Source organism: Phoenix dactylifera, chromosome 1 (genome assembly GCF_051530095.1).
Source record: "Phoenix dactylifera cultivar Ajwa chromosome 1, Ajwa_hap1_PhDact_Kaust_v1.1, whole genome shotgun sequence".
Classification (NCBI taxonomy): Eukaryota; Viridiplantae; Streptophyta; class Magnoliopsida; order Arecales; family Arecaceae; genus Phoenix; species Phoenix dactylifera.
Genome location: NC_143190.1, coordinates 58,985,545 through 59,011,428, shown reverse-complemented (window position 1 = coordinate 59,011,428; position 25,884 = coordinate 58,985,545). Strand labels below are relative to the sequence as shown.

The 25,884-nt window shown below is 44.6% G+C and overlaps 1 protein-coding gene across 1 annotated transcript; it reads right to left on the bottom strand.

Moving 5' to 3' along the window:
* Positions 1-1,100: 1,100 nt before the first annotated feature.
* LOC103699015 (putative LRR receptor-like serine/threonine-protein kinase At1g53440) lies at positions 1,101-25,483 on the bottom strand. The gene is made up of 24 exons (XM_088708040.2): positions 25,300-25,483; positions 24,350-24,521; positions 23,497-23,568; positions 23,333-23,401; positions 23,164-23,235; positions 22,874-22,945; positions 22,682-22,753; positions 22,431-22,502; positions 14,290-14,361; positions 14,128-14,199; positions 13,948-14,019; positions 13,731-13,799; positions 13,518-13,583; positions 13,318-13,380; positions 13,182-13,220; positions 13,010-13,059; positions 12,503-12,873; positions 12,140-12,332; positions 11,922-12,059; positions 9,684-9,802; positions 9,319-9,529; positions 8,955-9,192; positions 8,569-8,719; positions 1,101-1,851 (listed from the first exon to the last, which is right to left on the bottom strand). The coding sequence occupies exons 1-24, from the start codon at positions 25,439-25,441 to the stop codon at positions 1,516-1,518; spliced, it is 3,003 nt and encodes a 1,000-aa protein (XP_088564166.2). The 5' UTR covers positions 25,442-25,483; the 3' UTR covers positions 1,101-1,515.
* Between the last annotated feature and the right edge of the window lie 401 nt (positions 25,484-25,884).

The window sequence follows — 25,884 nt, the reverse complement described above, 5'->3', positions numbered from 1 at the left end:
CATAGAAAGACATGATAGGCAATAATGAAAGAATAATTATACTATTGCCTGTTGTGAACCAAAGTTCATCTCTCAGCCCAGCTGAGCTTCGAAGAACTTCACCTGAAGTCAAGAACTTCAACTGTTTCAACTGTTTCCGTTCATTCAGTTGCTTACTGTTAGATAGTTAAAGTTTCTGTTATTCAGTTGTGTATCCTTATATATAGACCATGGGATGTAATAAGGTGATTGATTTTCGGAGAAATAAAAGGACTGAGGTTGGTTCCTCAGTTTCCCCTGTTTTTGAGTCTTCTTTCATTCTTTCATCATTCATCAGTTCTTACATTGCCCAAACTATTTACTTAATGAAAAAAATATTCTTGTCATATGATACAAACTTTTCTTGGAAAAATGTTTGTCATGGAAATTTCAAATATATATATATATATATATATATATATATATATATATATATATATATATATATATATATATATATATATATATATATATATATGCGCAAAGCCATTACAATGCCAAGGCAGTTTTTTTTTCATAAAACATAAAAAGAATAGATATTTTTTTAAAAAAATACAAAGGTTGCATACGGAACTTTCTGAACTCAAAGACGAGTAAGAATATCTTCCCCGCAGACCAATTTCCAAGAAAAGTTTGTATCAGTTCTTACATTGCCCAAACTATTTACTTAATGAAAAAAATATTCTTGTCATATGATACAAACTTTTCTTAGAAAAATGTTTGTCATGGAAATTTGAAATATATATATATATATATATATATATATATATATATATATATATATATATATATATATATATATATATATATATATATGCGCAAAGCCATTACAATGCCAAGGCAGTTTTTTTTTCATAAAACATAAAAAGAATAGATATTTTTTTAAAAAAATACAAAGGTTGCATACGGAACTTTCTGAACTCAAAGACGAGTAAGAATATCCTCCCCGCAGACCAATTTCTAGGCTCCGCATCTGATATCATGTGAGAATCCGTGTAAACATGTATTTAGTCCCATATCGGTTACGCACTAATTAGATCTTGTAAATAGTTTATACGAAATATTTCTAGGTGCAGCAGAAATACTAAAGCCGCTGTATTATTATTCTTCCAAATATCACACAGTTTCCAGTTAAATACCCATACAACTAGTGGAAATTTAAGAAAAACATCCTTCTATTTTCTTCTATAAAACGAAACTAACCATGTGAGCTCTTCGTAACAATACAACTTTTGCTGCACGAGAACCACTGTATCTGTAATGGAGAGAGTCACAAGTCTGCTTGAGGCAAGACGCCCACTTTATTCTTGACTATAACAGAAGAGATGACGGATATGCGTCCACATGATCTGTTCTTAATTATATCATCTCCTTACGTACATCCATGCATTTATATCCAGAAGGTGAGTGCTTTTAATTTACTTTTCCACAACCCCTCAACTATAAACTAATTCTGTAATCTGATAGAAGGTTGCTTGATCCAGGAAGTGGAGTTATTTATTCCTCGCAACTTTGGGCAGACATTGAGGTATCAAACCGTTGCTCATCAGTCGGAAAGCTCCGTGCCTGGCTTTCTTGGGATATTTCCTCAAAGGACCTGATTCTCAGATCCATGCTCTTGGAGTCCCTGGACTCTGTAGTAGGTACCCGCACAGGCATCTCCCCGTCTAGCATGCTCACCACAGTGGACATTGTGGGTCTGAGGGATGGAGATGGGTTGGTGCATATAATAGCCAGGTTCAACATCTGCATTGCCTCTTCCTTTGAGCAGTTCGAACCAAGGCTTGGGTCAACGAGTTCAAGCAGTCTTCCCTCCTCTTGTAAAACATAGGCCTGCAATTAATGTAGAAGAAAAAGAAGTAAGCATCAATGTTCAATTCAAATCTTACAATAAAGAAAAACAGAACATTCAAGTGATAAATCGGCAAAGAAAACACTACAGAATACGAATTTAGATTAAAGTAAAGGCAATGTCTTTGTAACAACACAGGACCTTACCTAAAATGGTTAGCTGAAAGGTATTTTTTGGTTCCTTAATCCTATATAAGTATCCAAAATCTTTTCGGCGAATAACCGATATAGGATTAAATGCACGTATGCAAGAGTTCTCACATACTCCCTCCGTTTAAGCCCTAACGTCCTCATCAAACTAAGGATCTATATCCATTCAAATTTAATCATAAGCATCATAATTGGCTCATGGTCAGCCTCCAAGAATCCATGTTGTAATATCTCCTATTCCACATAGGTTATAGGCCGGGTCCGCTCTAATATCATTTGTAACAAATGCAGGACCTCACCCAAAAAGGCTAGCCGAAAGATATTATTTGGGTTCCTTGATTCTATATAAGTACCCAAGATCTACCTAGCGAATAACCGATGTGGGATTAAACACTCACCCGCACGGGTCCTCACATACTCCCCCCGTTTAAGCCCCGGCGTCCTCGTCCGGCTAAAAGTTCAAATCCATTCAAATCTAATCATAAACACCACGATCGGCCCATGGTCAGCCCTAACGGATTCGTGCTGTAGTGTCCCCTAGTCCACATAGGTTATGGGCCAAGTTCGCTCTGATACCATTTGTTACAACCAATGACTTCACCTAAAATGGCTAGCCAGAAGGTTTATTTTTGGGTTCCTAAGTCCTGCATAAGTATTCAAGATCTCCTCAACAAATAACCGATGTGGGACTAAATATATGCCTGCACGGGTCCTCACATACTCCCCTCGTTCGAAGTCAGGCTAAGTGATGGCGGACCACTGCAGGGAGAAGAGAGAGAGGAAGAAGAAGAGGAGGAGGAAGAAGAGGTTATAGAGACGCAGGAAGAAGAGGTTATAGAGACGCAGAAAGAAGAAAAGAGGAGGAAAAAGAAGCAGAAAGGATGCTAGCATTTTTTTTATTCAATCATTCAATTTTTCTAATTTATGAACAGGGTGGCCCTTATATAGGTCTTACATCATGAATTGACCAAGTCAGACAATTAACAACTAACCAAACTCAGACTCTTCAATTAATTGACTAAGTCAATTAATTAATTACATACCAAAGTAAATCTTTTTAACATTAGACCATTAAACCAATTGATCACACCCAAAATTTGACCTTTATAATTAGGTCTTATATTGATCAATTGATTCAATCACTTGACTCAACAACCAAATCGACTCCAAAATAATAAAAATACAACCAAATCGACTCAAACAAAAGCAACTAATAAGGCAATAAAAGAAACATCATGCAGACTCGAATGGACCCAATCCGGTGCCTGACTCAAATCGGTAGCTCAAAACCATCTCCTAGCCATAATGATGTCAACCCTTGGTGCGAACGCGAGTAAGCAGCCATGATGGTTCGATCGTCTGAACGAATGACTCTGATGTCCCCATCAACTCCTCCCATATGGGAAAAACTTGACCCCGTCAAGTGTAGGTCTGGCCGGAAAAAATTCTGTCATGAAGCAGATGACCAGATTCGCTCGCTAGTGGAGAAAGGGATGCTGAATCGGATGACAACCAGAAGCGCTGTGCAGCTAGTGGGCTCTTCAAATGGCTCCAATCAGGCTGACCTCGGCAAGTCAGTGGAGCTGACTTCAGCAATTTGCAGACTTGATTGATTTGCTTAATAGCGGGGCCTGAAGAGAAAGAATGGAGGGCTTCTGGTGTTGTGATGGACCTGTGGGCCTTAGATAAAGGAGTCGGGAATCGGTGTGGCCTGATGGAATCAGCTCAGCTGATTTAGTGGGGGAAAGTGGTTGGAGGGAGCCTGTTGGGCCAATGGATTGAGAAGGTGGGGAGGGTGGGTTGGTGTGTTGTCGGGCCTGTTGGGCCCAAAAGAGGGTTCGGGTGTGGTGTGGGTGGATGGAAGGGGAAGATGGGGTGGTGAAGGAATTTCAACCGAAAACCTGAGAGCCAAATGGGAGGGGAAGGAAGGCGAATGGTGGAAGGGTCGGCGGCCGCAAATGGAAGAGGGGCGGCTCGGGATGGTGACAGGTAGTGGAGGAGCAGGGTACGGAGGCGTAGAGGACGTGGGAGAAGCCCAGGTGGACGGGGACAGCGGAGGCTTTGAGGTGGACGATGACGACCGAAGGGGTGGTTGAAGGTGGTGGGGTGAGGCAGGCGACGGCAGGAAGGTGCGGCGATCGTGGGAGATCGGCCGAGAGAGGAAGATGTGCTCGGGAAGGAGGCGCTCGACAACGAGGGCTCACGGCATGCGGGTGTGGCGGTGCAGGCGGCGCGGCTCAATGGAGATCTCTAGGCGGTGGCTCGGCCGGTGAAGATCCGCTGCTCCAGCGGTGACGCGGCAAGGCGGAGGCCGCGGCAAGGCGGAGGCCGCGGATGGTGCGGGATGGCGACGCGGCAAGGCGGAGGCCGTGGACAATGCGGGACGGCGGCACGGCGTTGCGGATGGCCGCGAAGGAGGAAGACAACAGGTCATTTTTTTTTAACTCAGATCCGTTAGGATCCAAGTTATCAGGTTTGATCCGACCCAATGTCCGTTACAGGCTTATCATGTGTAAATCACGTGCGCCCCTTTTTCTTTTCTTTTTGATGGCACGTGTCATTCACGTGCGATATCTTTTTTTCTTTTAATGACCTGGGTTACTTGGTTGTGCGGCTCGGGCTAACGGGTTTGAAGCTTACCCGTTAAGCAACTTCAACCTCCCGACAGTTCGGGAGGGCGCTCCAACCCTTGCGGCGGCGGTCGTAGGTGGGGCTCCAAGGCTATGGCGTAGGGCGGCGGTCACGGCTCCGGTAGGCGGCGGATCCTGGCGACGCATCACAGGCTGCGAGGGAGGCCGCGGGTGTGACGGTTTCTGATAAAAGAGTTGTCGCAGGGAAGGGGTTGGTGACGGCGAAGGCAGGATCGGATGTGGGTGGGGCGGCATTCCCATCCTTCACAGTGTGGACATCCGACGGTGGCCCGGGTGTTGCTGGCGGCGCCTAGTGACGGCGGCGGGCGTGGGTACGACGACAGGTGGGAAGGTTCCGGCGACCGGGGTTTTTCCCTTTTGTTTTGGTGAAAATGGAGAGAGAAAGAGATGGACCCTCTCTTTTTTGGATCAACAGAACTGATAGAGAGAGAGAAGGGCATGTTCTGGTTGTCGGTGGGAACCGAGGGAGAGAAGAGAATCTGAATCGTGGCTTTGACAGCAAGGGCAAAGCCGGCCTGCTCTGATACCAAGCTGATGGCGGACTACTGCAAGAAGAAGAGAGAAAGAGGAAGAAAAGAAAAGGAGGAAGAAGAAGAGGTTATAGAGATGCAGGAAGAAGAGGTTATAGAGACGTAGAAAATAGAATAGGAGGAAGAACAAACAGAAAGGAGGCTAGGGTTTTTTTATTCAATCATTCAATTTTCCTAATTCATGAGCGGGGTGACCCTTATATAGGCATTACATCATGAATTGATCAAGTCAAACAATTAACAACTAACCAAACTGGGACTCCTCAATTAATTGACTATGTCAATTAATTGATTACATACCAAATTAAACCTTACTAACATTAGACCATTAAACCAATTAATTACACCCAAAATTTGACCTTTATAATTAGGTCTTACATTGATCAATTGATCCAATCACTTGACTCAACAACCAAATCGACTCCAAAATAACAGAAACATAACCAAATTGACTCAAACAAAAGCAACTAATAAGGCAATAAAAGAAACATGATGCAGACTCGAATGGACTCAATCGGGGGCTGACTCAAATCGGTGGCTCAAAACCATCTCCTAGCCATAATGATGTCAACCCTTGGTGCGAACGCGAGCGAGCAGCCCTGATGGCTCGATCGTCTGAACGAACGGTCCTGATGTCCCCATCACTAAGGGTTCAAATCCATTCAATCTAATGATGAGTAACACGATCGGCCCGTAGTCAGCCTCCATGAACCCGTGTTGCAGTGTTTCTTAGTCCACGTAGGCTATGGGCCGAGTTCTCTTTGATACCATTTATAACAACCTAAGGTCTCATCCAAAAAAAACTAGCCAGAAGGTATTATTTGGATTTCTTGATCCTATATAAGTATCCAAAATCTCCTCAGCGAATAACCGATGTAAGACTAAACACACGCCCATACGAATCCTCACATGCTCCTCTTGTTCAAGCCTTGACGTTCTCGTTAGGCTAAGAGTTCAAATTCATTCAAATCTAGTCATAAGCACCACGATTGGTCTGTGGTCAACCTCCATGAATCCATGGTACAGTGTTCCCTAGTCCACATAGGTTATGGGCCGAGTTCACTCTGATACTATTTGTAACAACCTAGAACCTCACCCAAAAAGGCTAGTCGGAAAGTATTATTTCGATTTTTTGATCATGTATAAGTACCCAAAATCTTCTCAGCGAATAACAGATGTGGGAATAAACACACGCCTACATGGGTCCTCATGGTCTTATTTGGAAAAAAAAATGACTATATTTTAATAAGCTTGTGTCAGCTCAAGTAGACTAACCATAAGAGTGTATCACATGGATGAAGATGGCAATTCACTTTGCTGACAGTTAGAATGGCTATGGCATAACCCAGCAGTAGGATAAAAAAACACAGCCAGATGGGTGAAGAACTTGATTCAGGCAAACCACACAGAAGGATATTCTGTCAACAGTTTTCAATGCAGGTTGGATTAAACTAAATGCCATACAAATGTGTTTGAATTGGATTAGTTTTTTGTGATGAGTCTAGCAAGCCTATTTGGCCTCTACTGAATGGTATCCTACAGAAAATAATCAATACAAGGAAATTAATGCTACTGGAGATGGCTTAATCCAAGCTAGGCAGCAAGGGATGAGAAGTTTATTAACAAAAGGATTAGGAAGAGAGATTTGCTTGGTTAAATTGGCTCGTCTATAAAGGTCGCTCCAACACAATAGTCAAATGAAAGTTGGTTATCGAGTATAAATGAAACTGGGAATTGATGAGATTTGATGCAGTGGTGGTAAGAGATTCTTTTCAATTATTTCTAGGCATGAAAATAGGTGGCGTTGTGTTGGGTTAGGTCAATTTAGAATAATACCGTATATAATGTTAACTCAGAGTTAACATGAGTCAGCGTCAAATGAGAACTCTTTCACCCATAAGTACACACAGGTTGACCTGCATGAACAATCCTCGCTATATTGTCCCATAACCTACTCTACTTTGCAAGACCCAACTGCAAACCTACTCCACCCATCCAGATCCAGGCACTAAAGACTCGGTGGCTCAGTTCTAAGGTGAACTAAACAAATAGTATTGAAAAGACCAACTACTCTTAAAAACCTAATGTCATGGTCATGACCTGACTCGGCATGACCAAACTCACACAAATAAAGAACTCTATCTTCACGATCCAAGTTGGATCAAAAGCTTTAATCCAAATCCAACCTGTTTAGGCCAAGTTTGGAAAGGGCATGCGTCTTCAGTGATTTGTTATCCCAGGTGGGTGCAACCAATACAAGTTTAGTGGGATATCGTCTAGTTTGTCTCGAGGAAAAATGTTGTTATCCAAGTAATGATTACAATTTTGTTATTGTGCTGTTCCATGCTATCTAAGGATCAGAAAAGAAAGGGGTGACTTTCAAGAAATAGACAAGGTTGCCCTTGCAATTTCCTTTATTCTTGGGCCATTTGAAAAAAAAGAATGATATTAAATTATTTTGATATTAAACATATCAAGTACAAATCCAACGTAATAATAATAAGATACATTTTTAAATATAAAATATAATCATACCATGATAATATAATTATTCTTATTATTCTAATAACAAATGTACTATCAATCTTGTATTATATTATAGAATATAAATGTTAATTTATATATTAGTTGGTAGATAATAAGGATATATTCATATAATGTAACATTAAAATATTATACTATAACAATACCATAGAATAATACTACTGTTATTAAACATAGGGTACTGCTTGAGATTGTAAGGGGCATTTATGAGTTAAAATAAAATTGTTGGGCATAAGCCGTTCCAGGGTACCTATGGAACAAATTATCCAGGTAGACCTGATTTGTCCAAACTGTTGGGTATAAGAAACCCAACCAGTTCAAGATGATCTGGCACCCACCTTAGATCAATGGAGCTATATTTGAAGTCCGAGTCAAAAAAATTGACCCAAACCTGACCCAAATTGGAAAAATCTTCACCAAAACCCAGCCTAAACATGGTCAAGTCAGATCTGTTGTCGGGTTGGTTCAGTTTTTGCAACCCCTAATCATTTCTTGCTCCTGAGATTCTTTTTAAAATAATAAAGAGGACAACCCTAAGTAAATGCTTTGGAAGGACTTCAACTTAGGTGGTTCTATGACCATTCAGAAGGAGGCTTAGACAGTTTCAACGAATTAACATTATTATCTGCTTTACTGGCCCAAAGCAATTAGGATCTGCTATGTAAATGAACTCATACTTTTTTTTTCTGAGGATAAAAAAATGAACTCATCGTTATACATTCACGTTTTTGTTAGTATATAAAAGTAAGATCTTGTCCTTCACCTAACAATGATCATGTCAACAACATTTCTTGAACAAAAATATGAGATCCAATAACCCTTACCTGATCAAGAAGAAAAACGAAGTTCTCCTTGGGCCTATAACTTGTGTTGCTCCTTCCACTAACAATCTCCAATGCAACAACTCCAAAGCTGTAAACATCTGCTTTGTCTGTCAAGTAACCCCTTGTTGCATATTCAGGAGCCATGTATCCTCTGCATAAATACAGATCAACTTCATACAGTATACAAAAAGTACTGAATGTGCAGTAAGACCAACCAAATGATATTAAGTGTTCAAAGGCTAACAGTGCATGACACTGTCAATTAAGATAAGTACCACAGAACTGTATTTTAGTACTAAGTATCTTCTCAGTTGTATATTCTATTCATTAATTAATGCATAAAATACCATTTTGACAAATTAATATATTATACATCTTCTACTTACAATGTACCAGCTATTCGGGTGCTGATGTGGGTATTCTCTTCTTCATCCAATCTCGCCAAACCAAAGTCAGATATTTTTGCATCGAGATCTTTGTCAAGCAGAATATTTGTCGCTTTGATGTCTCGGTGAACAATCTTCAACCTCGACTCTTCATGGAGATATGTCAAACCTCTTGCTACTCCTAGGCAAATTTTACGCCTTGTTCGCCAGTCTAATTTCAGTTGGTGCTCTTCAGGACCTGTTAAAATTATGCTCTTGTTATCCTTTTTGGAAAAAATAATTAATCAAAACAAAGAACATAAAATGAAAAAGGATGTTGAATGCAAAGTATTGGGAATTATGGTAAAACAATAGAAACATTTACCAAATAGAGCATGGGCTAGACTATTATTTTCCATATATTCATATATTAGCAATAATTGATTTCCTTCAATACAACAACCATAAAGCTTCACAAGATTTGGGTGCTGCACTGCTGATATCATGGCTATTTCATTGAGAAATTCACGGTTCCCTTGTTTAGACTTGGAAGAAAGTTGCTTAACTGCAATTACAGAACCATCGGGCACCGCACCCTGTGACCAGGTAGTTGCATTTTACAATCAAAGCTCTACCAAAGGATAAGATGTAGAATATTTAAACATAAAATTACTTAAAGTGAGAAAAAGTAATCAAAATACAACAAAGAGGGAGAAATGAAATTATCGATTTAGTATTGCTTATACATACCTTGTAAACTGGACCAAAGCCACCTTCACCTATCTTATTTGCAAGATCAAAGTTATTGGTGGCAGCTTTGATCTGTTTTAAACTGAAGTAACTCGTGTGCAGCTTTAGGCCTCGAAGTTCTGCATGTATAGGTTTTGTGGTTTAGAAACTATTAGATCAATGCATGGATTACTAATACATGGCCTTTGAAACACCTATATATGGGAAAGCAATGAACAAAATGCCAACCACCTATGCCCATGATTTATATTGCTCTAATTTCTTAACATACAATGAGAAATATATATGCAAGATATTATTTAATAAAGTTCTAGACAAATACAGCTGTCAAGTGGAACATATGAGAGATGATAACCATAAGTTTTCTTTTGCATTTTACATATTTTATTAGTATTGTGTACAACACCTCTCCTAATGCTTATTTACAAATCGCACCAGATAAACCTGTTTTTATTTGCAATCAGACCTTGGGCGAGGTTGACGCTACCTTCATTTGGTGGGACCTTCATAAGTGAGGGATGAAACTGCTCCTGTCCCCATTTTATATGGTTTCTTCCCTTCATCGTTTATTACCTTTTTACCCCCCTCTTCCAATGATAGGGTTCTTCGCTGAGCTCTCCAAGTTTTGTTCAATGATTACAGGGTTGGGCAAGCTCTTATTTGACCTTGTACTCTCAATACTAAAGATGCTGTGAAACTTCAAACATGAACCGAAACAAATTGTCTGATTATGAAGAAGCATAAGGAATACCATTCAATGGTAATAGCATCTATGTCCATGTAACAATCGAAAGCATGAACTTTCATCTCACTTGTCAATTTCTAGGTCCAAGTACTACAACAAGATACACTCTCAGGCCAACACTGCTGAGTGTTGAAACCAACAAAAAGAAACCACATATAACTAACTCAATTCATTCAGCTCCATAAAACAAAAGAAAGAAGCAGAGGAGCTACCATCTGGTGGATAGTGCTTCCAAAACTGGGCCAAAGACTGGAGACACACACCAATGACAGAAGATGCCCCTTCAGCCATCGCATTTCAACTGAGATTTATACTGGCAAGCCTCAGAAAACCTTCAACTCAGATAGCCAGCACAGGACTGTAGGAGAGGCCAGTAGCTAACCAGCCATAAGTGTCAGTATAAAGATCAGAACTCAGCAAAGAGGCAATCTGCTCAAAAGCCTTGGATTCTTCGAAGCCAATGGAATGGAATATGAATGCTGGGTGATGACAAAGGAGGAGGAAGGTATTTGGAAAGGGAACTGGTGCAAGAAAATGAACAGAGAGATAATGTTCCAGATAAGGCTAACCAAAGCTGAAAAATTCGTAAATTTTATCACTGGGTCCAAGATCTTATTTAGCATATGTTGAGGAATTGCTAGTTCTACCTCCAGCTAACAGGGTGAGTAGAACGCCGCCGATGGTGGCGATCATAGTGCCCGTGGGTTCTCAGCAGCCAACAGCGGCACTGGTGAGGGCTGCATGTGCAGCAGCAAGGACTATGATGTCATGGGGTCTGCAAGTTCTCATGTGTGTTGCGCGCAGGGGTGGTAACCCTACATAGTGGACGGTTGGTTATGAGTTTTGCCTTAGGGAAGGGGAAAGCGTATCCACTCCAGGTAGACAGTCATTTCCTTGTTAAATTAACCAGGGACAAAGATTACTGCAGAAGGCTAACAGAAGTGCCATTTGCAAGTTAAATTATGTTTACCTGGTTCAATTTGTAAATAGACATAAGAGGAGCTGTTATATGCAATAGTTATAAAATATTGGATGTTAAATGTAAAATACCCTAACCATAAATATAGAGCTTCAACTAAACTTATTCCCCATAAACTTGCTGAAATCATATTTGCTTCTTTGTATCTCCATCTTGCAGAATATATAATGTGGTGAACCAGACATTGTCTGATGAGTGTAATTCCTAGGAGCCCTCAAAGAGTATTTTAAAAGGAAAGAAAGCAGTTATCTCAAATAGATGGGGATCTTCGTTCAGTCACTTGTTTTTTTTTAAAAAAAAATGGTTGAGAATGAAACCATTTTGCTTCGGTCTCCAGACTGCAAATCACAAACAAATCTTAGAGATCCTAGAAACTGATGTCAGATGCCGAAAATACAGTCTTCTATCTGCACTCTTGAAGGCATAAAATCTTCATTGAAAATAAATGTTCTGCAATAATTCCTAAAGAAAACTTTAAGAGCACAATCAAGGAAACTGAGCTTAATTATCTTACCATCGTTCTCAGCATTCTTCCTTCTGAAGAAAAGCAATAACAGGATTAAGGTCAGCACAATTGCTATACAAGAAGCAGCAACTATGCTGAAAATAGCTCCAAGAGATAGATTGCTTTCTTCTGTATCTGGCTTGAAGTCTTCAAAGAAGAAATTATCAGACATTGTCATTATATAAGTAATTCAAAAGGAAATAAGAAATGCATTTTTAAAGGCTTACTTGGTGTAACTGAAATTGCAGATATAAGAGGTCCATATACACCAAATTGTGGAATGGCATTTGTCCCTTTGCCAGCCCACTGGAAGTGAATTTCCATGGTGCCATTTACAGTAGCATAAAATGACAGAATAATTTTCTTACCAGTCCCATTTGCTACTCTCGAAATATTAAAGTCCTGCAAAACCTTTTTTCCCTGCGCAAATATACAGTTTCGTCATACAAGAAGTATTACTTGCATGCTCACCTTTTGACATTGACATGGTAGAATATATATACAGAATATAATGAACGTAGCATTTAAAGTATTATTAGGGTAAGCAAAAGAAATGTGAGACCTAAAATTGTAAAAAGAAAGAAGGCTACCTGTATTGATACATCAAATAAACGCTCTCCAACACTAAAGTATGTTTGGTCATCGGTGTACATAATTTCAGCAAAGTGAAGGTTGACTGTATAACTTCCTTTCTGTAAGCAAAGACCATAGTATTTGAGAGACAAAGGATTTAGCCGGGCAGTCATGTACAACTCCGGTTTGGTCATGTTCAGTGCTGATACATTTGTAGCAATATAGTTTGCATTGGCATTTTGCACAAAAACTCCTGTGCTGCTATAAGCCCATTTCCCGCTATCAGAGGCAGCATATCTTGATGGACCCTCCTGTGATGTATCATCCTCGTATTCGTTGTCATCAATGATCACTTTAGGACCACCACAGTTTATGAACAATTTGTAGTCTGCAAATATTACAAAACACAATGATAGCCATTCATAGCTATGGTATTATTTAGATATTTTAACATACCCCAGTTCTTTGGAATATAAGCCTAAATCTCTTTAAAAAGAATGACTAAAACAAATTATTGCACCTACTTGTAGCTTTCCCAGTACAAGGGAGATTCTGCCTTAAACATGTTGCGATCCTACAAGAAAAAAAGAAATAGTAGGTAGCAATTACTAACAAGTACTGTTAAAGCTAAATTTGACATGATAAGGACCTATATGAATTCAAAAATGAAGACATCATAAGAAATAAAAAGCTTACGAATCATTGATTGTTGATGAATAACTAGAAACCAAATTCCTACAAGCAAAAAACCGAAATCATAAGAGAAGGATTAAATAAATCACCAACTAAAACTAATTGATTGTGAGGGAATATGAAATTTTAGAATCCGTACACATTCCCTTGTTGACAATGAACTGGTGCCGGAGATCCTGTGAAAGAGTTATATGAAAGATCTCTGCAATTTCAAGTAACACAAAGTCAATAAAATGATTGAGATGAATGTTAGCACTGGACAATGTTTTTGATATTTCTAACCAAGACTATGGCTCATCATAGCCAAATAAATAGAAAGTTCTGAGCAAATAAACATACATGCTTTGGCCACTCTTCAAAATCCAACTGGGTATTGTTCCGCTTAGCATGTTATTAGTAAGGAACCTACATGAGAAAACTTAAGAGATGGATACGAGACAATTCATCGAAAAGAAAAGGAATGTAACGAATAGGAAACTAGAGTAAAACTTCCTGAACAAGGAGACTACTGTAATGTTATATAATGTGTTCGTCTAGTTTGCTTACATAAACCTTATTGAATTTTGAAGGCCATCAAAGCTTTTCGGAATTGAACCTGTCAGCTTGTTAAAGCTAAGGTCTCTGCAGGATAAACAAACATAGAACAAATAAGCAGGAAAAGTTTGCAACTTTGTTGCTGACTTGTATTACGTCTTCTTCATAGTAGATAGTGTGAAAAATAACTGTAATGCAAACAACTAATGAAGCTAACAGATATGGACAAACTTACAAGATATAGAGAGTGGTCATCTCTCCAATAAAATCAGGGAGTTCACCAGATATGGACAAGTTCCTCAACACACTGCATCATACCAACAACTAATATGCATTAAGTAGGAAAAATAAACACACTGCATCGACATATATGGTACTATTAGCCTTTGTTGACTTCAATTACATTCACACTTACAGACGGTACATGCTTCTCATGTTCTGCAATGGAGGGAACTTCCCGTCCCCTCCTTTCCAGTCAGACACTGCCCTGCAGTCCCAGCCATGCTAATTAAGAAACACTAGAAACCACTGGACTGATCAAAAAATGAATGAAGCAAAGCACTAAAAAGGGTCTTACAGCCAATATATGTCTTCCAACTTTTCTAATACGGGAGGAAAGGGCCCCTCCATCGACGTTCCTTGCATATTTCTAGGAACAGATTGTTCAAGATTCAAATCGTTAATCACTCAAACGGAGGACTCATCTGGCATTGCCTTTCTATAAAAAAAAAACGAAAGAGAAAATTTTGACAGACTCAGAAACAGTTTTCGATTTTGGTAGGTTTGTTCCTGACGTTTCGATTTTTAAATCAGTACTTATAATTTCTAGAACTTTTTGCTGTAAAAAAAAATTACTTCCGAGAGCATGGAAATAGAAACAAAATAACCCGTTAGGGAATTCCGTCGAACACTTGGCCCGCGCTCCTCCCCGTGCACATTGCGGAGCTCAATGTCCCTGTGGGCTCTGGCCTACTTGGGCGCCACATCGTGGCCACCGGAGGAAACAAGAGGAGGCGGCAGCAAAGCATGGCTGCCGTGGAGCCGCAGACGGTGGAAGATTGGGTGGGTTTTTGATGGGAAACGAGGTCGCGGGTACAAGAGTTTTAAATATTAACTGCACATGTTTGTACGAAGCTGATATTAAAGCATAGACCAAATATATCAAAAGACTTAAGAAAGTTTAAAATTTATTTGCATAAATTGAGAGTATAATTTGTGGCCAAGACAATGGCGGGTACACCGGCATAACACGGGATAAGGACATTTCCACCACCCCTTTCTCATCCTTTAATTTTCTTAATAAATAATAAAATATGCAAGATCGGTCTAGTCCAACATAAATCAATTTTTTTCCAATTTTATGAAAAAAATTGCAAACTTAATAATTAATTGATGCACTAAAACATCCTGCTCTATTGCAACAAAGATTTCAACAGAACTCCAAGAACCCAATTCTTGAAGAGAGTACCGGAAGCATTGAACACGAAAAGAAATCAAAATGCCCTAACTCCATCGCAAGAAAGATTTCAAAGAGAACTCCAAGAAAAACTCACTTCTTGAAGAGGGTAGCGGAAGTATAAGGAAAAAAAAGCAAGAATAAAATTCTTCGCGAGGCTATCAAGGATTCCGAACCTGTGGTACTTGGGTGGTCGACAGTCGTACACCGGCAGCCTCTGCCGCTGCCTCCCCGATTTTGATCCAAGAATCCTCCGAGCGTGACGGTTTTGAGGGTTTTGATCGAAGGGGAAACTCTGGGGAAAGGCGAAGACCGGAGACGCAACGGATAGTTTCTAGAGAGAGAAACTCTGGGGAAACGAAACTCTGGGGAGAGGAAACTTCTCGGAGGTGGTCTAACGGTCATCTTCCACCGGCGAAGTGCCCGGTGAGGTCGTCGCCGGTCAAGGATAGGAGGCTCACCTGTAGCGCGTCGTGCCGCCTGGTTCCTGGAGGGGCACAACGGCAGGGCTCCCGTGGGCTTTCTGACGAATCGGGAGCTCTCGTCTTCATCTAACCCTCTCTCCTTGCAGGTGTCCCATCTCCACAGGGCTCCACTTCATGGACCGGAAGGGGAAGCAGCCGGCGGGGAAGGAAGAGGAAGGAACGGCGAGAGGAAACGGCAAGTTGAAAACCTAGCGGCGGTCGGGGGGAGCATTCCGGTGCCTGGTCGAGGCCGGGGCCGTGGGTGACTCAATGGCCCTCGGCCGCGGAGGTGGAGCGGCTGAGCCGCCACTTCCCGGAAGTCGTGACACTTCCGGAGGAACCCATTGCGGCGGCTCGGCAAGAGTGGGACGGGCGGGCGGTCATGGTACGGAGCCTTGGCCGCCGTGTTCCGGCCGAATGGGTAGCCAAGGACGTGGCTACCCGGGCTAAGCTAAAGGAGGTGGTGGCCGTCCCTCTAACGGACGGCTACCTGGCTCTGCGCTTTCGGTCGACGGCGGACCGGGATGGGGCCTTAAATGAGGGACCCTGGGTGGTGGCGGGGCAGCTCCTCGCCATGGCTCCTTAGGTCCCTGATTTTGAGCCAGGGGAGGAGGTCGTGACATCGGTAACGGTGTGGCTTCGACTCCCCCGCCTGCCGCCGGAGTACTGGACGCCGTCAACCATCCTTGACATCGCGTCCAGGGCAGGCCGGCCGATCGCTGTGGACGGGGTCACCGAGCAGCGACGGGCGATGGGCTTCGCCCGGGTGAAGGTGGTGGTCGATGCCTCCGCGCCCCTTAGACCTGGGATTTTGATCCAGGGAAAGACGAAGGTGCGGTGGCAGCCCTTCGTCTTCGAAAATGTCCCCATTCTCTACCCCCGGTGTGGGCGGATGGGTCACCTGGAGGCGGCGTACCGATTTCCGGTGTTTACCCAACCGGCGGAGGGCCGGCCACCAGGGGTGGTGGACCCTGGGGGTGGCTCTGTTCCAACGGCTCCTGCAGCCGGGGTGGAGACCCAAGGGCCGGTTTTTGGCCCTTGGATGGTGGCAACACGGCAGAGACCTCTGCCGCGAGAGTCTCGACCACCACGGCCGAGGGAGACCGAACCAGGACCTGAGTCCGCCCCATCTCGGCCGCCACCCCCACCCCCGGCAGCTCGATCGGTGAGGGCTGTGTCTGGCCCTGGACCTGAGCCACCCTTAGCCTGGCCGACATCGCCGGTTGCCCTCTTGACCCTACCGGTGTCCCCGTCGGACACCGACGGCTGGCAAAAACCGTCGAAAGTGGCCCGGCGACGGTCGCCGGCTGGTGGGGGGTGGGGCGTACCCGGAAGCCACTGTCCCGCTCTGGGTTGACGCCGTCGACGATCTTGACGAGGCTGACCCGGAGCCGAGTGCAGGTCGCTTATCGGAGAGGAGGAGCCCGGATCACAGTTGGTCTGACCCGGGTCCCAGTGAACCGAGCAGCCGTCCTCGCGGTAACAAGCGGGCCAGGGCCCCGGTGGGCCTCGGGCCGCCATAGGGCCCAGGAGTGCGGGCCCAGTCGGCCATGCCCAGGTCGACCCAGCGGGCCAGGGCCTTCAGGGCCCGGCGTGCTTCTCGTGGGCCAGCGGGCGGGGCCCAAGGCGCGCCGCGCGACAGGAGCGGGGGCTGCGCCGTTGGCGTGCCGCGCGCCGTCTACGAGCCGCGAGTCCAGCATGCTCGGGGCGCGCGGTGTGCACGGGCCCATCCGGGCTTTTTCACCACGCGGGCCCAGCGCGGGCTGCGGGGGGGGGGGGGGGCTATATATGGACAGCGGGCCCTGCTACAGGGACAGGGTCCGCGAGTCCAGCTTGGGGGGGCTCCTCAAGCCCAGCCTGGGGGGGCCCACAAGCCTAGTTAGCTGCATGCATGGGCACCCAGGTTGAGCGGGACTTGCAGATCCGGGGAGATCTGACCGAGGATCTCGAGATGCTAGCAGGCCCGTTTCAGTATAGGTCCCCGGGTGGGGGATTGGTCTCAGTGCAGGGGACCCCCCTGACTGTTGGTCAGACCCCCCTCGTGCGGGCCCCCTGGGATGCACTGGAGGGCCTTGGGAGAGGCCCAGATGGGGTCTACCGGTTTGGCTCTCCGACCCCAGCCTTGGGCGAGCGGCTGGAGGCTGCCCCCAGGGGATGCGAGGCCAGGGCCCATCCTGGACTGCACTTGGAGGAGAGTCCGACCGAGCCACTGACGCCACGAGAGGGTGTGGTAGGGGTGCCGCCCGGAGGGGCGCCCTGTGAGGGCCCCTCTTACAGTGGTGACAGGGGCCATGGCTCCATGGGTATAGCTACGGCAGAGGGGGACCACCCAGCTGTCGTGCGACTCATTAGGGCGGCGGTCATGCGCGATGCATCTGGCGATGCATCTGGTGTGGTAAGCAGGGCGACCTAGGTCGCCAGCTTGAGACAGCTCCCACGGCCCAGGGGGAGGATGAGCCTGAGGCCGACCCTGCGGACTGTGATCCATGAAGGTTCTAGCCTGGAATTGTAGGGGGGCGGCCAAGCCGGCCTTCATGTCTTCCTTTAAGCGGCTAGTGCAGGTCCACTGCCCAGAGATCTGTTTTCTCTGCGAGACACGGTTATCTGGCGATGGACTAGTTCGACTGAGGCGGCGCCTGGGGAGAGACTGGGAGACCTATGCAGTTGAGTCCCAGGGGCTGTCTGGTGGCCTTTTGGTCCTGTGGAGGCGAGGGGTGGCGACGATTGATGTCTTCCACTACTGCCCTCAACAGGTAATCATGGTTGTATCGGAACCTGATGCTGACCCGTGGGTGTTGTGCGGTGTGTACGCGAGCACGGATTACAGGGTTAGGAGAGCTCTCTGGCAAGAGATCACCAACCTGGCTTCCCAGGGCATCCCGACGGTGTTAGTTGGTGACTTCAATTGTATCCAGAGTGCGAGTGATAAGAGGGGAGGTGCGGTATTCACGGATAGAGTGGACAGGAGGGAGTTTCGCGACTTGGTACTGCGAAACGGTCTGGTGGACTTAGGTTTTTCGGGACCGCGGTTTACCTGGTGTAACAATCAATCCGGTAGTGCTAGGGTTTGGGAGCGATTAGATAGGGCCTTTGCGACCCCAGATTGGATCCTTCGTTTCCCTACCTGCTGTGTTAGTCACTTACCCCGGATTGCATCAGACCACTGTCCTTTGCTGATTTCCACTTCATCGGGACCTGGTCATCATAGCCCCTTCCGTTTCGAGAAGATTTGGCTATCGTACCCTCAGTCTTGGGACATCGTTCGCGATGCGTGGCGTGTCCCGGTACGGGGAAATGCGATGCAACGGGTCTCCCGCAAACTTGAGATGACCAAACGGCGGCTTCGTCGTTGGAATCGCGAGGAAGTGGGCGACATCTTTCGGAGAGTGGAGGGGGTCGAGACTGCGATTGCTGAACTACAGAGGAGAGAAGACCTAGGAGGTGAACTTCCGGAGGAAGACATGATCGACCTTCGGGGACTTCTAGCGACCCACCATTCATTGCTACGGCAGCATGAGATATTCTGGCGACAGAAATCTTGGGTCCAGTGGGTACGTGAGGGTGATCGTAACACTAGGTTCTTTCATCGGACGATGGTTATCAGGAGACAGCGGAGTATGATTCACTCATTGCGAGATGGGTCCGATCAGCGAGTGGAGGGAGAGCCTGCCGTCAGACAGGCTTTACTTGATTTTTTCCGCACCAGATGGACGGAGGATGGAGGCCCTGATGATGGTGGCCTCCTTCCGAGGGCTGATGCGGGTATTGCTGATGACGAGAATACGACAGTGGTTCGACCGGTGTCGGCGCGGGAGGTGGAGGAGGCAGTCTGGGCTCTGGCAGCAGATAAGGCTCCGGGACCCGATGGGTTCCCCCTTTTCTTTTTTCGGAGATATTGGGGTATCATTCGGGGTGCAGTGGTTGAGGCTGTGCAGTGCTTCTTCACTTAGGCAGCTATGCCTGAGGATTGGAAGGCCACCTTCATTACGCTCATTCCGAAGCGCTAGGAGGCGGTAGAGCCGGGTCACTTAGGCCCATTAGCTTGTGCACAACCTTGTATAAGGTTGTGACGAGAATAATGGTGGGCAGGATAAAGCCTCTATTGCCGGGCATCATCAGCCAAGAGCAGGGGGCCTTTGTAGCGGGGAGAAACATTTCCCACAATGTTATGTTGGCCCAGGAGATGATGTGGGATCTTCAGCGAGCATCGAAGCGGCGCAGCTTGATGGTAGTCAAGCTAGATATGGAGAGGGCATATGACAAGATCAGGTAGAGCTTTCTGCGGAAGGCTTTAGAGGCCTACGGCTTCCACAGGAGATAGATTGGATGGGTCCTAGGGTGCGTCCAGAGGCCAAAGTTCTCTATTTTGGTCAACGGCACACCGTCGAGTTTTTTCGAGTCCACTATGGAACTGCGGCAGGGGTGTCCCTTATCCCCTTACTTATTCATTATTTGTTCTGATATCTTGTCTCGTGCATTGCAGGGTGTGTGTACTAGTCGGGAGCTGGAGGCCTATGTCCCAGCACCGGGGGTGGGACCTATCTCTCATTTATTTTTTGCTGACGACTGTCTTCTTTTGACCAGGGCGCATGCTTCTGATGCACGGGTACTCGCGAGAGTGCTGGCAGGTTACTGTGCGGCGTCCGGACAGAGAGTTAACTTCATGAAGTCAGCCATTCAGTTCAGCCCTAGCGGAGATTAGAGTCAGACTGGAGATCAGGAGGATTCTGCAGATACCAGAGCAGGAGGAGACATTGGTCTACCTGGGAGTCCCTATCACAGGCCGGAGACTGCGGGTGACAGAGTGCTCGGGGCTGGTACAGCGGGTCGAGGGCAGGCTGGAGGGATGGAGGGCATCATCTCTATCCATGATGGAGAGATTGACACTGGTCAGATCGGTGCTAGGATCTATGCCGGTATATCTCATGGTCAACACTGTGGTCCCAAAGACGACTCTGTTGAAGATTGAACGTCTTCTTCGGAGCTTCTTGTGGGGGTCTCACAGTGGGGGCCATGGGGTACATTTGGTGGCCTGGGAGTGCACTCCCTCATGGAGTGGCGTGAGGCCCTTATTGCTCGACACGCAGCCCGTTTCTTGCTGGAGCCGCAGGGGCTTTGGAGCAGGGTGATGGCAGCCAGATATGGCCGAGGGGGCTCTGAGGTGGCACGGAGAGGCCGCCGAATTTCCTTTATGTGGCGCGAGATTGGGAGGTATTTGCCGACTGTGTCGGCTAACACCAGGTGGCTGATAGGCGATGGGCGGAGCATCGCTGTGACCGATGATCCATGGGTGGACACTTTGCCTTTGAGATGTTGGCCGACGATGGTGGATACTGAGGCAGCAGAGGGGCTTCGGGTGTGTGACCTCCTAGCACCAGGGAGGACAGAGTGGGATGACACCAGACTACATCAGTTGTTTGGGACACATCTTGCTGAGAGGGTACGTTCCCTTCCAATACCAGATTGCGAGGGACCAGACGTTAGGGTCTGGGGCACCTCATGCAGGGCTAGTGTCAGGCTGGGTGATCTATCCCGGGTCATCCAGCGGGAGCATGAGCGAGGACCGGACTGCGCCTGGATTTGGAGGTCCGGACTCCATCCGAGGGCAGCACTCTTTTTATGGAAGGTGATGTGGGACCGCCTTCTGACGAGAGCAGTGTTGAGCCGGCGTGGTCTGGGGATCCCCGCGGAGTGCGGGGCTTGCGGTGTAGATGAGACTGTGGATCATGTACTATTTCGGTGCACTTGGGCGAGATCGACATGGCTGTGGACAAGTATCCCTGAGGAGGTGTGGCAGGAGAGGAGACTCTTCCTGCAATTGATACGACAGGGGTTGGCCAGTCCCGGGTCATGCCAGGAGGCCACCCGAGCGACTTGCACAGCCCATCAGATCTGGCTGGCGAGGAACGCTCGCACCTTCAGCGGGCGCAGGATGTCGCCGAGGTTTGTTGCGGAGTCTGCTCGAGCACTAGCGATGGAGTCCAGATTTCCTACCCCCTTAGACACACCCTTGATAGCTTGGGACACCTGGGGTTCCTCTTCTGCTCAGGCAGCTCCTCGGACGGTGTTTTTCACCTGGGAGCCCCCACCCCCGAGCTTCCTCAAGGTAAATTTTGATGGGTCGGTGCTGGATAGAGGTACGCGAGGCGGGGCAGGCTTCGTCATACGGGACCCTCACTCTAGGGTTGTGGCAGCGGGTGGCTGCCGGTTGTTCGACATATCAGTTCCAGGGGCAGAGCTGCGAGCTGCCTGGGCAGGTCTTCGCCATGCCCGGCGGGTGCTGCAGGCCAGCTCGATCATCCTGGAGGGTGACTCGGCTACAGTTATTGGGTGGATCCGACGGGGACTGAGTGGTGAGAGCAGTGACCATCCTCTGATCCGGGACATTAGGATGATGGTGAGGGATGGCGTGGCCTTTGAGGCCAAGCATGTATTCACGGAGGCCAACGGGGCGGCTGATTGGGTGGCTGCATACGCGGCCCACCATTTCGGATACGCTCTGTGGGCTGGAGAGAGAGAGTTGCCATTGGCACTTCGTGAGATTGTGTATTTTGACTTTCTTGGGTGTATTCAGATATGCGTTGTCTGAAACCCGGTTTTAGAAAAAAAATAATAATTAATTGATTTCACAGAAATATCCAAAATATTGTCCAAATGATAATTATCAAAACGAATAATATTTTCTTTACAAATTATTTAAAAATATGCAAAAAAATAAAAATAGTAAAAGAATTGGTAAACAGAATCAATGCAGCACTACTTGCTGACAAACATGGATCCATCAGTGTCATTACTCACAGAAGACCAAGTTTCGTCCAGTTTCCAATGAAGCTTGGAATTTTGCCAGTGATTGGGTTCCCATCAATTCTACTGCAAGAAGGAGCTCGGAATTTTCAGAATCTACTTTAATTTATTCGATTCTAGGTAGCATATCAAAATGGTCGGAAAACCCATGGCCAGTGACAGAGGGTTATAGTCATCAAGTTAATCACTGTAGGCCCCGTGGGTGCACCTTCTAACTGACTAGTGGGAAGAGCTTCTTGACTTACAAGTATGTCATGTTCCTGAGTTTCCCAAACGACTCTGGCAACTCTCCACTTATGTTATTTGCCGAAACAAGGCTGTAGGGAAGGAAACAAAAGGCAATTGTAAAATAGAATGGTTAACAGTTCTTATATTAACAAATAAGAGTTGGAAATTTAATTAAGAATAGCCTGTGCATAAATGAGAGGGGCACTTACAAGTATCGTAAGTTGATCAGGTTACCAAGTGCTGGAGGAATAGAGCCTTGCAGTTGGTTATCATCCAGAGCCCTGTAAGACAGCAAATGATAAAAAAATAAAAAATTCTTGGGGGCATCCGCAAAATTGTATATGAGAAATTCATTGAGTTCATAATCTTTGACTTTGCAACTCTAGAATCAAATGATCGATCATATTGGGCAACAAATCTGTGTTGCACCAATCTTCTGAGAGAATTATTCGTGGGAAAAAAGATAAAGAGAAAATTAAAAGCAAGGAAAGGTAAGTACAGCTCCTCAAGGGTTGTCATTCTTCCAAGCTCTCGTGGAATCGTCCCAGAGATTCGGTTTCCCAAAAGTACCCTACATTGAAGCCAGACAGGATTATGTCATTTGTACAATTCTTCCTTTATCCTCTTTTCTTGAAAAATATCTAGGACGGAGATATGAGACAAAATACAATTGGATGAGGGGAAGGGATGCCCAGGATGCAGGAATGGATCCACCGAGATAGTTCCAAGCTAAATCTCTGTTGCATAAACAAAATACATGGACAAAATAATGGCATGAGCTTGAGGTCCCTTAAATTCCTATATTTTTCACCATATTGCTATGTAGACTTACATATCTGTTAAGAAGGTGAGGTTGGCAAACTCCTCGGGAAGAACTCCAGTCAGGTTCTGACCCCTGAGCCAACTAAAATCCAAAAATGTACGACCATGCAATGAAAATATACAAAAAATATGATTATGACAATAATCTCAAAGCCGTCATCCGGAGAAGAAATATATTTAGCTTTACACTGCACTAGTTGGGAATATCGGTCTGATAGGATCACATGTATTTAAAATGGTGCATTTCCAATTATACGGCATTGCTTGTTTGTATTTATATGCACTTGCAATAAAAGAAAAAAAAATATTTTCTAGATGTAACTCCAAATTTAATAATCTAAAACATATAATAACTTATCAGAGAAAACACAAATATGATACTACTGCATATTATATTAAAAATAACAACATTATAGAGTATTAGTTTATTATAAGTCTAGAACATTATATTAAGCTAATAGATAGATAATATATCAAAGTACAAGATTAGTTAACACAATAAGATAATCATATGGCTGCAGTACACTTACTTTTATTATTTAACATTATATATATTAGCATATATTATGTATAACATTTTGTTGTAATAATGTATGATATCGGTTCGCATCACGTTGGCGCTATTTTTGATGAACATTAGTATATGATGTTATGAGATACTTAATAATTTACTAGCTTGTTTGATCTAATGAAACCAGATAATGAATTAGACGTCGCAATAATTGAAAATGCATGCCACTTCTTATGATACTAAACAAGCTAAGTATATTGTTTTTTACAGAAAATTTAGATCAAGCTTTATTCTCTGAAGGAGATCAAATGCAGAACATCGAAAAAGAGACTCGTGAGCAAAGGGTGTGTACATGGTAGTGACGTGACAGATATTGGAGGTTGTGTTGCACTGGCAAGTGACATTGTTGCCTCTCTCGGAAGACTGATCTGTAGGTTCCAACCATCCTGCGGTTCCACTGCAAGGGTCCACTGAGAAGTCCCACTGCTTTCTCAACTTGGAGCCGATCGTTTTTAGCGCTTCAACTGTAATCCATCATTGCCAATTTATGCAACATGTTCTTTCTTAATTTCATGCAAATTAAAGAAACAAAAGAAGGATGGTCTAATTACACTGCAAGATTATTCTCAAATCAAAAACGTCTATTAAAAGGCAACACCCAATTGCATATGGTAACATTCTCATGGAGCTGAGGACTTGGCTCCTCTGGATACCGCTGCTGATTTTATATCAATAACTATATTGTGGAAAGATTATTTTTTTTCTGAAAGAACTAAAATCTAGAATGACCGAGTTTATAGACAGTTTCAATTAAATCTCTAATTGCATACGTCACCCATTTCATGGAGTTGGGTCCTGCTCTTCTGGAAACTGCTGTTCATTTTTGCATCAATAACTATGCTGTGGAAAGATAGCAAGTTTATTATTATTATTATTATTTGTGAAAGAACTGAAATATAGAATGACCAAGATTATAGACAGTTCACTTACATCTCCACCACATCTGCAACTCATAACCCTTGTATAAGATCAATCTTTCATGTGACTAGGAATAAGAACGGAAGGAGACTATAAGTTTGTAACAATCCAGGACCTCACCCAAAATGGCTAGCCGAAAGATTTTATTTGGATTTCTTGATCCCTTATAAGTACCTAAGATCTTCTTGGCGAATAACCGATGTGAGACTAAACACACGTCCGTACGGATCCTCACAAAATTGATACCGGATCGAGAGCCATTGTTTCATGAACATGATGTGAGAAAAGAGAGAAGGTATTATTGAAAATAAACCAAAAGAGTACCTTCTTTATCAACCAGTTTATGAGCTCTGCCTATATCAAAGCAGCTCAAAAGTAACAGCATGGTGAAGACAAGAAGAAGCGTACACCGACGTGGAGGAGCGGCCAACCGCTTTCCCTGTTCCACTACTACGATTACTCTCATCTCCTCCAACTTATCCTCTTTCTTGGATACAAGAACGAAGAAACAAGGAATGCTAGGAAACTATATAGGGACAGAATGAGGATACTCTGCGTCCAAAGGTCTCCATCCTATCTCTATCTCCATATAGATAGATGGATAAATAGAGAGAATGAGGATGCTTTGCGCCAAAAGATCTCTAGTCCATCCCCATTTGTATATAAATAGATAGATATAGATATAAATATAGGTATAACTTCTCAACGAGGCGTTTTGAGAGACTGTAGCCCTTGCCAACAAGGGTCATTGCTCTCTGTACACGCCCAGAAGGCCAGGAGCATCAACAGTTGCAGGGGAAAAAAAAGAAAAGTCAGTAAAGAAAATTTGACCCAGCTTACAACTAATTTAGATAAAAAAAAATCGATAAAACACTAGCAGGAGTATATATTGATGGAATTGCAGAACTA

What these genes read in the sequence shown, in the direction of transcription:
- LOC103699015 (XM_088708040.2), bottom strand. Translation starts at nt 25,441, where the DNA reads ATGAGAGTAATCGTAGTAGTGGAACAGGGAAAGCGGTTGGCCGCTCCT. An exon ending in ATGACAACCCTTGAGGAGCT is followed by an intron (nt 22,946 to 23,163) that starts GTACTTACCTTT and finishes GCTGTCTTACAG; the next exon opens with GGCTCTGGATGATAACCAAC. An exon ending in TTGTACTGGGAAAGCTACAA is followed by an intron (nt 12,874 to 13,009) that starts GTAGGTGCAATA and finishes TAATATTTGCAG; the next exon opens with ACTACAAATTGTTCATAAAC.